Below are 12,579 nucleotides of genomic sequence, written 5' to 3'. Positions count from 1 at the left end.
CCTGGTAACTTCTCTGGTCTTACCATGATTATGACATCTATGTATTACCTTGAAAAATAACAAAAGTATTAACTGATTCCTTTGTTGAACATGTATGGCCACTATGTCTGGTAGTCAAAGCTAAATGCAAAAATGAAGACATAATGATAAATAAACGCAAAGATGGAAAAGATACGGGCACAGTCTTTAAGAAATGTATGGTCAGGATCAGGCAGAAGCTGGGTCATGTTTAGCCTTCTGTATCAAAGAGTTTGGAATGACTGGGTATGTGTGTGTCCAGCTGAGAGGGCAGGAGAAGTGAGCCAGAAGTGACCTGACAAGCCTCCTTGTGGGGCAGTGGCCAGGAAGGTGGGGGTGAAGAAGGGGGAGAGGACAGGGAAAGGAGAGATAGGAAGGATTTGGTTGGGCTTGACTGGTTCCAGGTTCTGTGGAGAAGACATGTATAAAATTGTTTTGCCTCCAGGACAGTCAGGGTGTCTCCTGGAATTGGCACAAGGATTCTGAAGCCTGGTCAGCTGGTGCTCTGGCTGTCATCAGCATGGCCTTTAAATGCATTTTCTGGGCAAAGTTGTAGGATTTTTTTTTTTTTTTTAGAGCGGCCAACCACCTAAGACATTACCTAATTCAGTCCCTTTGTCATATGAGGCCACTGAGACCCACACATGTTAAACAATTTGTTCAGAGTCACCAGGAACATGCCGGATGAAGACTTGGCATATGTTCTAGATAGCCTTGAGATTCTGGCATCATGAGTGTATTATAGATACAAATAATTTCTCTAAATGATCCATGCCCATACAAATACCTATTTTATATATTGCCCTCAGTAGTCTTAACATGTTATGTTAATTGTGAAATTATTCTCTTAAGTTATTGCATTATTGAAATTGAAATATTAATGAATTGGAATATCAAAATTGTAGAATTGTAAATTGTCAATGCCAGATTAACTGTAAATAGTAATTAGACAAGTTATAGGTGTAGTGTGTACACATCCTGCATATGTAAAAAAAATTTCCAAGGAACGTTTTGTGACAAAAAAGGGAAAGAAGCTGTTTTTTTAAAAAAGCATAAGTTGAAATAAGTTGTTTCCCCCATAGCATCACCCCTGGTGATCCCACACTGTTCGCCCCAATTGTCCCTGCCCTTCTACTTCCACCAGGGGGCAGCGCTCGCCTGCAAATGGATGTGGCTTGGGGCTGAGTCACCACTTCAGCCTGGGTCCTACAAGCCCTCAGCTGGAAATTATTAAGACCCTGGTAAGAAGCAACCACAACATTTATCTTCTCAAAGTTCCAGAGCACGATGAGTATAAAGACAAGATTTCCTTATATTTATATGGTGCTTTACAGCTTCCAAAGGGATTTCTTGTGCATTATCTCATTTGAACCTTCAAAGAATCTGCGAATTAGGAAGAGAGATTTCCTTCTTCCGATTTAACGACAAGAAAACAGGGCAAGGACTGTTCAGGGACACACAGCATGAAGCAGGGTGAGTCAGACCAGAATGGGCCTTGGGATTCAGTGTGGCGGTCCTTTTGTTAAATACAGTTATCTTAAAGTCAGAAAAGTAACTCCAATGATGCCAAAATCTCTCTTTAATGAAAAACATAAACATATTTCTTACAAAATTCTTTTCCGAATTGCTAGTTAATAGCAAAACGAAACTTTTGACTACAGTTATGCTGCCTATCAGGTGTCATTCATGCATTTGTTGTTGTTGTTGTTCATTCAAGAAGTATTTAACGGGCACCTACAATGCACAGAGCACTATATTAGTAGTGGGGCATCAGAAGGGAAGAAAACAAATGCCTTCCAAGCTTTGACTGTGGGTGATGCTGCTGTGAACACGGCCCATATAAATAGTGCTTCAAGACCTTAGTACCAATTCTTTTGGCTTTAGACCCAGAAGTGAAACTGCTGGATCATGTGGTACTTTTGTTTTTAATTTTCTGAGGAATCATCATACTGGTTTCTGCAGCGTCTGTACCATTGATTTCCACCAAGAGGGGACAGAGATTCCAGTTTCCTCACAACCTTTCCAAAAAGTGCTGTTTTCTATTATTATTTTTTTTTTCTGTTATTATTATTATTATTATCATTATTATTGTTATTATTATTAATGGTAGCTTTCCTAATGAGTGTGAGGTGGTATCTCATGGTAGTTCTGATTTGCATTTCCCTACTGATTAGTGACGTTGAGCATCTTTTTATGGGTTTATTAGCCGTACCCCGCTTGCTTTTATCTTTACAACTGTTTTCAATTTACTGAGATGCATTTTGGTACCATTTTGTTTTCTAGTCTTGCCTTCAAATTTCTTACTTTAGAAAACCTTCCAGAGGCTCTATAGATCAGAACTTGAATGAGAGTTCCTCTTCCACAAAGGTCATCAGCTTTGTCATGGCTCAGCTAGCCTGTGAACCTGCTTATCTATGCTTTTCAAGCATTTCTCCTGAGGTAACTTACTCAGAGTAGGAAAGGTTAATTAGAAGCTTCAGTATGCGATTTTTCTCTTTGCTAAAATCCTGAAGAACAAACCTATTTTCGGAGCACTACTCAAATTCTCCCCCTAGGTAATGTCTACTATTTGTACTAATTCACAATAATTCCCTTTCTAACTGGTACTAGGCTGCGAGGTCTCATACTCAGTGTCGGGGTGCGAGATGATGTTTGTGTTTTTATTTAGAAAAAGCCAATGTGACAACTCAGAGTCCTACCTTCTTTGGCGTGACTTTCTGTGGGACAACCTAGTTCAAAAAGTATCCTTAAAAAAATATCCTTCATATCTGGGTTCCAGACTGGATTAATTTTTGTTGTGATAACTTATTTCTCTTTGTCATTCAGAGACGCAGCATGGGTCGTTTGCCTCATGATTAAGGTGACCACAGCTGTAGCTTTTAGGGATGGTCAACTCTCTCAAAACTTTGGGACAATCACCTGGTCCTTCCCACTTACCTTCACCTCGTGCTCTGTTTTATTGGACCTCAGGTTCATAGGGACTATATTCATCCTAAACCTTTGTGACACACTGTCGCCACTCTTCCTACTATCTGGAATTTTGTTTTGCAGCCCCAGGACAGTGACCTGACCTTGATCTCTACCCCACGGCAGACCACGTCAATGACCACGTACTCTAACAACCCATTGTGATGCTCATGTCCATCTTTGGAGAGACTAGATTATTTAACCAATAAACATATTTCTCTGAGGATGAACAGAACACAGGCTTTTTTTGTTTTGTTTTGTTTTTTTTGCTTTATAAAACCCTCATTTATTTGGACTTATTTAATACATACCAGGAGCACTAAATTTATAAAGGTTGTTTATATACCCTTTTTTATATAAATAAAGAATAAAAGCAGATGTATTGAAAGAACAGAATTAAAAATTTATAGCAGTTACCGAATTTCAGGACTGTCTTTTTCAGTTTTTTGATAATATTTTGAAAATATTTTTCAAAATGTATAGTATTTTTTGTTTTATAATTTAAGTGTAGTTGACACACAATATTTCCTTAGTTTCAAGTGTACAATGTAGCGATTTGACAGCTCAGTACTTATGCTGCCCTCACAAGTGTAGCTGCCATCTGTCACCGTGCAGCGCCATTACAAGAGCATTGACTACATTCCCTATGCTGTACCTTTGAAGCCCTGTGACTACTTCATTCCATACCTGGAGGCCTGTATCTCCTATTCCCCTTCACTCAGTATACCGATCTTCCCACTGCCCTCCCCTCTGGCAACCATCAGTTTGTTCTCTGTATTTATGGGTTTGTTTCTGCTTTTTGTTTTTTAGATTCCACATAGAAGTGAAATCATATGGTATTTGTATTTCTGTCTGACTTATTTCACTTGGCATAATACCCTCTAGGTCCATCAATGTTGTTGCAAATGGCAAGATCTCTCATCCGTTGTTATGGCCAAGTAATATTCCAGTAGTGGAATTACTGGATCATATGGTTTTCCTATTTTTTATTTTTTGAGGAAACCCCATACTGTTTTCCACAGCGATTGTACCAATTTACATTCCTGCAAATGGTGCACAAGGGTTCTTTTTCACTACACCCTTGCCAACACTGATTGTTTCTCTTCTTCATTCTAGCCATTCTGACTGGTGTAAAGTGATATCTCACTGTGGTTTTGATTTGCATTTCCCTGATAATTAGTGATCGAGCATCTTCTCATGTGTCTTTGGAGAATTGTCTATTCATGTCTTCTCTCACTTCTAGTTGGATTTTATGTTTTTGTGTGTGTTTCGTGTTTTGAGTTGCGTAAGTTCTTTATATATATTGGACATTAACCCCCATTGGATATATCATTTGCAAATATCTCCTCCACTCGGTAGGTTGCCTTTTCATTTTGTTGATGGTTTTCTTCCCTGTGCGAAATAGCATACTGTTTCTTCAGAGTCTACTCCATGGTAGGCATTTTTTAAGGGTTTTATTGGCATTAACTCATTTTATCCCCACAATAATCTCAACTGAAGTAGCTATTGTTCCTATTGTATAGATAAGAAAACTGAGACTCAGAAGGGTTGAAGTAACTTGTCCAAATGTTACATGATTCGAAAATGCCAGTGCCAGGACATGAAGAACAGGAACCGTTGACTTTGAAATGGACTCTTAAAGCCACAAATGACCTCTTTCCCTAATTCTCACTCTCCAGATGCAATATAGATGGGATACTGGGTGAACCTTAGTTAACCTTACTCAAGCTATCTCCCTTATAAACCTGACCATAACTAAGATGCCCTAGCAAAATTGAGCCATCACAGACATCAGACTCATGGCGCAAAGCTTTAAGCAGCATGATGCAAATCCTTCTGGAGAGACAAGCTTTTGCTGTTTAGTAGCATTCCACAGGAGTGCCAGAATTGGCTCTGCTAGCCTCACTGGACACTGTCCTGCTTAAATAGCAGGACCCTATAACAACTTTAGAATTTGTAAGAATGTGTATGGGATTTTTTAAATAGTTACATGATAAATCCAAGTAGTAAGAATAGTGATCTGTACAGTTAACAGTAACTTTTTTAAACTATAAATACCAATGTCCTTGTTAACATCAAACTTGTTTAGGCAGTCTTTATTAAACTGTAGTTTGAGTCCAGTTCAGAAAGTTCTATTTTAGAATTTTTTTCAGTTCTATTGAGATATAATTGACATATCGCACTGTTAAAGGTGTATAGCATAATGACTTACCTGTACAGTGAAATGATTACTGCAATAAGTTAACATTCAAAAAGCAGTTCTTTATCAGGGATAAAGTAGTTACTTTTTCAGAGAAAATGTAATGTAAGTAATTGTCTAAGAAGGTATTGGAAGACTGAACAGGTAAGAAGCCAGGACTACAATGATTTAGACCTTTCAAAAATGAAGGTTTGGGTTACCACCCAACCAGATGAAGACCTCTGACTAGCTGAGATCTTGGCTTGGGGGAGGGGGACAGTTAGGCAGGTGGTGGTGGTGGTGGGAAAGGGTAGAAGAGACAAAGCTTAATAACAAACTATCTCATAGTAACATATTTAAATTTGTGTCATTGAGTATGAAAACACTTTATTTCTTCAGAATAAGGAGAATGGCCATCTCAGATTATGAATACTACTCTAAATCCTAGGATTTGTCTAACTTTGTTAGATATTTTAAAAGGTAGTGTTTCTCAACAGTATATTCCCAGTGGCAGCTGAGTCCTTACCCAGCAACATCTCTGTTTTAGGGTTTTACAGTGTGGCATGTTGGGACTTCAACAGTGAAGCTTAGGAGACTGGTTCCCCAGAAGGGAGGCTGGTACCCACATAAAAAGACATGCCAACCACAGTGGACAGTTTCTTAACTATGGTAATATTTGGTGCTATGAAGGTCATGGAGCCTTAACTATACAGAAGTCCATTCATTTAGCAATATGGCTCTGGTCATCAGTTTGGAGTACAGAGGGTAAGGTGTACCCAGCAGGATTCCCAAGTAAATGCCCTGGGGACCAGGGCTCAGGTGTTGGGGAAAACAAGTTCAAATCAGTAAGGATACAGAGGAAGGGGTAGACATGGGTAATCTAGGAACTCACCAGGGAACACAAGGTAATCTTAGGGGCAAAGAATAAATCCAGCCCTTAATAAATCCACCTACTCCATATACTAGCAGAGTACTAAGTCATGTCAGTTGGGTTCTTAATGGCTGAAGGATGTGCTTGCGTTGACCCTACAAGTACCAGGTCTTTAGACCTTATCATTAGACAGAATTTGGTGAAAGCAGGGACCTAGAGTTGTCCTTTTGGTAAAACTGATAACATCATGTCTTGACAGTGTTTCTCCTGTTCATCTGATAGACACAAAATAATTTAATTGGGGTGATATGACTGTACTCGCCTGGTAAGTGGTAGATGATATCTCTTAAGGTGTATAGCATTTGGGCAGAAATGAATGGGAAGAAAACGAGGGTAGGTAAATGTGAGAAGCCAAGTAATCAGAAAATGTGACATTTCTGATAACTTTATCTTTGGGGTCTTAAGATATTTTAGAATTTTCAGGATTGAAATAATTCAGAGCCAGAGCACTGGGAGTTTTCCATATACTGTGTATCTTTAAGAAACAGTAAGATTGGGGTCTCCGAGACTTTTCACTCTGTGAGATTACTGACATTGATTCAACATACCCACAAAATTAAAACATTTACTCAAGAGAAATCATAATGATAATAACTGTGTCTTCAGATTTTCTGGATAAATCAACCTTCAAAGTCTATAGTTCATCCATCTTTAAAGTTAAAAATATCACTTAATTTAAATAAAGACAATTCTGACCAAATTGGATAGCTTGCATCAGTAAGAAAGTTTATTGAAATTCGTTAGTGAATGAGAATAGAAAAGTTCTTTTTCATTAAAGAACACTTTCTGGTAAATGAAAAGAAGAAATACAGAAACCACAAAACACCTTTTAGACACCTTATTTTCAAGAAGTGAACCTATTTCCATAGACCATTAAGACTAAAGTGTTTTGATGATTTTGTTTTTCATGCATCTGTACATAATGGTCTGTGCGAAGGGAGACTCCTCTTGATGCGGCTTAATAGTAGTGTTTCCTGGTTTCCGATTCAACCATGGATGAAAGGACTCTACCATCAGGTGCCACCTCTTCAATAATTGTCTTGATTACTCTGGGTTTGTTAGTATCTGTACGTGAATCATGAAAAAAAAATAGAATTTAGATTAAGCGATTTGTAGGGTCCTTACTAATTAATCAAAATTTCTTAAAAAATACATTTAAAAATTCATTTTCTACGTTGTTTAAAAAAAAAAAAAGCAATGTTTAAGCAACAGCATCTTGGACCATGACATTTTTCCTTCAAGATGGATGTCAAGAGTACAGTTTGCGAAAAAAATGCAAGTGGAAATCTTCTCTGAGATTTTAATTTTTTAAAAAGCTCTAGCGCGTAAAAAAGCAACGAAACCATCGCAGAAAATTAAAACTAATTCTGATTACCCCAGCTAGTTTCTGCTGACCTTGGTCCCTTAGAAGAGGACTCTCCAACCGACCCAGACGACGAGGACTTGTGACCTCCGCTGGAGCTCCCGCCCCCGTAGCCGCCGCCGGAACTGCCGCCGTGCCCGCCGCCGCCAGAGCTGCCCCCACCGTAACCGCCGCCGCTGGAGCTTCCGCCGCCGTAGCCGCCGCCGCCGCCGGAGCTTCCGCCTCCGTAGCCACCGCCGCTGGAGCTTCCGCCGCCGTAGCCGCCGCCGCCGGAACTTCCTCCGTAGCCGCCGCCGGAACTTCCGCCGCCGCGCCCGCCGCCGTAGCTGCCGCCGCCGGAACTACCGGGAGTAAGGGTCACGTTCGGTTAAACTCTTAACTTTGAAAAAGGGTGGGTCGCTTTCCACGTTATTGTTACTTTAAAAATAAGCAAAACGTGTTTCGAGAGGAAAAAAAAGAAAGGAAAAAAACCTGTCAAGTATGGATTCTAAAACCCATTACTTAGAAACAGTTTTAAATTGCACACGACCCTACGAATCAAATGCATGGAAAGTTGAAAGCTGTGGTTGCAGACGTTTTTCCGTACTCTGCTTTCTCCTCCTCCCTTTCTCTTTTCTCCTCCCTTTCTCCCATTCTCTGGCACTTTTTTGGGTTTTGGAAAAGCTTGGCGATTTAGAACATTGAATAAAACCAATTGGGATCATTTAAAAATGTTAATAATTCACCTTCCTTCTCCTTCTAGCAGGCTGCGGTAGGTTTGAATTTCATTCTCCAGTCGGATCTTAATGTCCAGGAGTTGTTGGTACTCGGCATTCTGGCATTCGGTTTCAGCCCGAATCTGTTGCAGTTGTTCCTCCAGAGAGGAGATCTGCGCCTGAATCTGTGAGAGCTGCACACAGTAGCGACCTTCTGTTTCTGCCAACGAGGATTCCAGGGATTGTTTCTGAAAGAGGAGAGAACAGATGGTGACTTAGCGACCTCACTGTTTAAGTACAGTGAAGGTTATTTAATCATTTAATGAGACATAAAATAGAAGAATAAAGAAAATGAATAGAATTTGTGTTTTATGTTTAAGGGCAACATTTTAACTTCAGCACGTTTAGAGCAGGGCCGCTACTTTTCTCCCGTTAACGGAGAGCTCCAGTTTTATTTCTACTTTCTTACCCTCTCTTTTCTCTTGAGTTGAGTATTCTTATGTGGGCATGAAACTTTGTGTGATAAAGTTGAAGTTATTTCAAAAGAGAGAGTTATTAACATACCAGGGCTAGTTGGGACTGTAGTTCGATTTCCAGACCTTGAACCGTTCGTCTCAATTCAGTAATCTCAGATTTGTGGCTGGACATTTGTTCAATATTACTATTGATTTCTGTAGTCAGTTCCTTGCTCTAGAGTATTAAAAACAGGCAAAAAGATGAGAAAAATCTGAAATGATAACCAAATGTCCACTGGCCTCATTATGAAGGAAGATGGATTACCTTTTCATTGAACCAGGCTTCAGCGTCTTTGCGGTTTTGTTCAGCAAGTTGTTCATATTGGTTTCTCATGTTATTCAGAAGTTCAGTCAGGTCAACACCTGGGGCAGCATTCATTTCTACATTTACATCACCAGTGGACACATTTTGAAGGTCTTTCATTTCCTGTTTGAGGAACAGAAAGATTTAATGACTGCACCATGACCACAATGAACCCTTTTTTTGGCTGGAGGAAGTATAACTTTTTGCATCACCTCCTCGTGGTTCTTCTTCAGGTAGGCCAGCTCTTCAGTCAGGCTCTCGATCTGCATCTCCAGGTCAGCCTTGGTCAGGGTCAGCTCGTCCAGTACCCTGCGGAGGCCATTGATGTCGGCCTCCACACTCTGGCGCAGGGCTACCTCGTTCTCATACCTGAAACAGGCATAGTACAAATACTGGATATAACTTAGATATGGGAGGTATACCTGGGCTGAGACTGTTTAAGAAGCAAATATATAGTTTAGTTTATATCATGGCAACATTTATTGTATACTAATTCACATAGGGATATTACTGGTTTAATGCAAAGAAGTTTAGCACTTATTTTAAAATGCATTTTCTTCTTTTAATATTGCCAAAAAGGTGATATTGAAATTGAAAAATTTTCTGACAACTCCAATACCATTTAACTTTGCATGAACTCAAGAAAATGTAAATGCTATTGTGGGCGTCCCAAGTCATTGTTAAAAGCAACTCATGTATTTGTTGTGACAGTGTTGTGCCACGTTCACCTAGCTTACTTTAATCTGAAGTCGTCAGCTGCCAGCCTGGCATTGTCGATCTGAAGCAGGATATTGGCATTATCAGTTGTTAGATGGAGGATCTGGAGGGAGAAGCAAAGAAATCAGATACAGATACGGCTTTTATGGTGGCATAGGTGAACTGCATTTTTATGTTCTCTTACAAAATCATGGGGGAATTTATTTTATCTTAAATATAAAATATTGCAGGGCTCCCCAGATACTTAAATTTGAGTAATTTGTTCTCTTGAAGTTTCTATACTTTGCTATTTCTGTATCATCCTTTCCTGAAAACTAATTGCAGTTATAAGTTGTGTTCCTGCATGTGTGTCCCCCCACTTTTATACTGGGTGATTTCCATGTATTTCAGCCAACTTTTGACTGACTCATACCTTTTGGTTTAACTTGTTTTAAATGTATATTCTAAATGAATACACTCTGGGCTGGCACACAGTAGGTACATTTCACAGATTCTCTAGAGGCAAACAGTATCCCATTTCCATCCTGGAGAATTCATGTTACCAATGGCAACGTTGGTAATTAATATTTTTTTTTGTTACCAATCTGAATAATGTTTTGATTCACATAATTCTTTTAGTTCCTATATTTGTAAATGATCTAGTATTTTAGCTATAGACTCATATACTCATTAAAACCTAAAAAATTCTCAGTAATCAGCCACCCTGTAAGATACACAACATACATGTTGAAGATTGCAGTGACTATATCATCACAAATATTTACATTTGATAAGACTGGATTGTTTTTGGAAGCAAGAAGGCAACATAGGCAAACACAGTGAATAGCTACATTGTGGTTAATTTAAGATTCATCTATTTGAATTACATAGGCTTCAAGTTGGATTTTTAGTAGGAACCTTACCTGATTTTTAAGATCTTCGATGGTTTGGTAGTATTTGCTGTAGTCACGGGGCTCTCTCTGTCTTGAGTTGCCATGCTTTTCATACCACTCCTTGATTTTGCCTTCTAGCTCGTAGTTTGATTCTTCCAGAGCCCGCACTTTGTCCAAGTAGGAAGCCAGGCGGTCATTCAGATTCTGCATGGTTACTTTTTCATTTCCGGAGAGAAGGCCACCATCTCCTCCAAATCCACCCCCATAGCCTCCAAAGCCGCCTCCACCGAAGCCGCCCCCACCAAAGCCGCCCCCTCCAAAGCTGCCCCCTCCAAAGCTGCCCCCTGCAAAGCTGCCCCCTCCAAAGCTGCCCCCTCCACAGCCCCCACCAAAGCTGCTGCTGCCATAGCCTCCACCAAAGCTGCCTCCACCAAAACCTCCTCCTAATCCTCCATAGCCACCTGAGGAGCCTCCAAAGCAGCCTCCACCAGAGCTCCCACGACTAAAAGAGCCGCCACTGAACCCCCCTGAGCTAAATCCTCCACCGATGGAGCCTTTGCTGCTCGAAATCCTGAAGGATGATCCTCCTCCACCCCCTCCTCCTCCCCCGCTGCGGGAGGAAGAGTACTGCTTGCTGGAGCTGTATCGAACAGACATGCTGATGCTGTTTAGCCCAGGGAGTGCTTGCTACCAAGGACAGTGACAGGCCTTTATATACCAAGAGGGTGTGTCCCACATATGTGAGAGTTTGCTTACTTGCATGGTTTTCTTTTTGCTAATTTAGCATCTTCACTTATGATTGCATACATTATCTTCAGTAATAACCAATTCCAATATGGATGGTTTTGAATTTGCCCTAAGAACAAACAGGAGGTTCACTATGTTGAAATTGAAAATGGGTGTTGTTCAGACGAGCTTATGGTTCATTATGCTTTTTCACCTTTTGAAGAACATTGAGCAACTTAAATCCAGTTTTTTCCTCAGCACTCATTTCAATTGCATAGAGTGTTTGCAAAGTTTAGAAAAAGAATTTTAGCTATAAAATGGTAGCTAATATTTTTCAAATTCATGTTTTAAACAGTTTTAATGAATTGGAACAGCAATTAACATAAAGTCTGCCAGAATCATGCTCTGATGGAGATCTTACTGAAAATTGCAAGCACCCAAAAAGAAAAGAAAAAATATATGCTAAACAATTTAATTAGTATTCAAAAGTTGCCACATATAAGAAGTTAAAGCCGTAAAAACACAGTTAGGAAATGTGTGTGTATATATCTATAGGGAATCTTTTAATTTATTTGGAGAATGAAAATATATTGATACTCTGGTTAGGGAGTTGGAGGTGAGTAGTGATTTAGGAATCTAATTTAATGGTGTTATTCTTTTTAACTAAAATATCTAAAAGCATGAAGTTATTCTGCATTTTTTTTAACTTTTAAATTCATCGTAGTGAAGGTTTATTTGAAGACCACAATGCAGAAATTCTTAGCACTAACCTCCAGTACTTTCTTTGCTCTAAGTTTGATTGATCCCCAAAGGGAGAGTTTAGGTATGTTATGATTGTGATTAAAAATTTGCTTGCAAGAATATAAATCCAAATTTTTTTAAATTTAAATTCACTTTATTTAGCATGTAGTGTATTATTAGTGTCAGGAGTAGAATTTAGTGATTTATCAGTTGCATTTTAACACCCAGTGCTCATTATATCAAGTGCCCTCCTCAATACCCATCAGATTAGAGAATGATACTTGCTCCAAAAATTATGAACTGGACTGTGAACATATGTAGCCAAGCTAGATTCTGTTTCTCAAAAAAAAAAAAAATTTACTTGGATACGCTGTATATAGAATTTAGTGTAACAGTTCGTCTAGTGAAGTATTTAAGACTTTAATACATGACATAAAATTATTTTTTTATCTACCCATAGACTATGACATTGCTATTACCCCAAAATATATTCATGTGTATCATACACATATTTTATAATTATACAGTGCCATTTGTGGTCCTGTGATTTT

The 12,579-nt window shown here is 39.2% G+C and overlaps 1 protein-coding gene and 1 long non-coding RNA gene across 3 annotated transcripts in view; one reads left to right on the top strand and one right to left on the bottom strand.

Moving 5' to 3' along the window:
- Window positions 1-6,800: 6,800 nt before the first annotated feature.
- On the bottom strand, window positions 6,801-11,225 carry KRT10 (keratin 10). Of its 2 annotated transcripts, none has more exons than XM_045781740.2 (8): window positions 10,592-11,225; window positions 9,710-9,792; window positions 9,185-9,341; window positions 8,934-9,095; window positions 8,718-8,843; window positions 8,184-8,401; window positions 7,471-7,799; window positions 6,801-7,160 (listed from the first exon to the last, which is right to left on the bottom strand). In XM_045781740.2, exons 1-8 carry the CDS (start codon window positions 11,216-11,218, stop codon window positions 7,054-7,056), a joined length of 1,809 nt encoding a protein of 602 aa, XP_045637696.2. In that variant the 5' UTR covers window positions 11,219-11,225; the 3' UTR covers window positions 6,801-7,053. The 2 variants fall into 2 exon arrangements, with proteins under 2 accessions (XP_045637696.2, XP_087710556.1); XM_087854430.1 differs by having other exon boundaries at window positions 7,491-7,799.
- The window catches only part of LOC123781953 (uncharacterized), a 145,893-nt gene continuing 141,067 nt past the window's right edge, over window positions 7,754-12,579 (top strand). Inside the window, exon 1 of the long non-coding RNA XR_015721292.1 lies at window positions 7,754-7,849. This is a non-coding gene — a long non-coding RNA (uncharacterized LOC123781953). The remainder of the gene's footprint in view (window positions 7,850-12,579) is intronic.

Source organism: Ursus americanus, chromosome 23, assembly GCF_024610735.1.
Source record: "Ursus americanus isolate L20-20 chromosome 23, mUrsAme1.1.p, whole genome shotgun sequence".
NCBI lineage: Eukaryota > Metazoa > Chordata > Mammalia > Carnivora > Ursidae > Ursus > Ursus americanus.
The sequence above is the reverse complement of the archived record's forward strand: the minus strand, read 5'-3'. Positions and strand labels throughout refer to the sequence as shown.

Excerpts from the sequence above, each read along its gene's own strand:
- KRT10 (XM_045781740.2), bottom strand. The coding sequence starts at position 11,218 with ATGTCTGTTCGATACAGCTCCAGCAAGCAGTACTCTTCCTCCCGCAGC. Across the intron at positions 9,096-9,184 it reads TGAAGAAGAACCACGAGGAG|GAAATGAAAGACCTTCAAAA; the intron begins GTGATGCAAAAA and ends TTCCTCAAACAG. Across the intron at positions 7,800-8,183 it reads CTGCTAGAAGGAGAAGGAAG|TTCCGGCGGCGGCAGCTACG; the intron begins GTGAATTATTAA and ends TACTCCCGGTAG.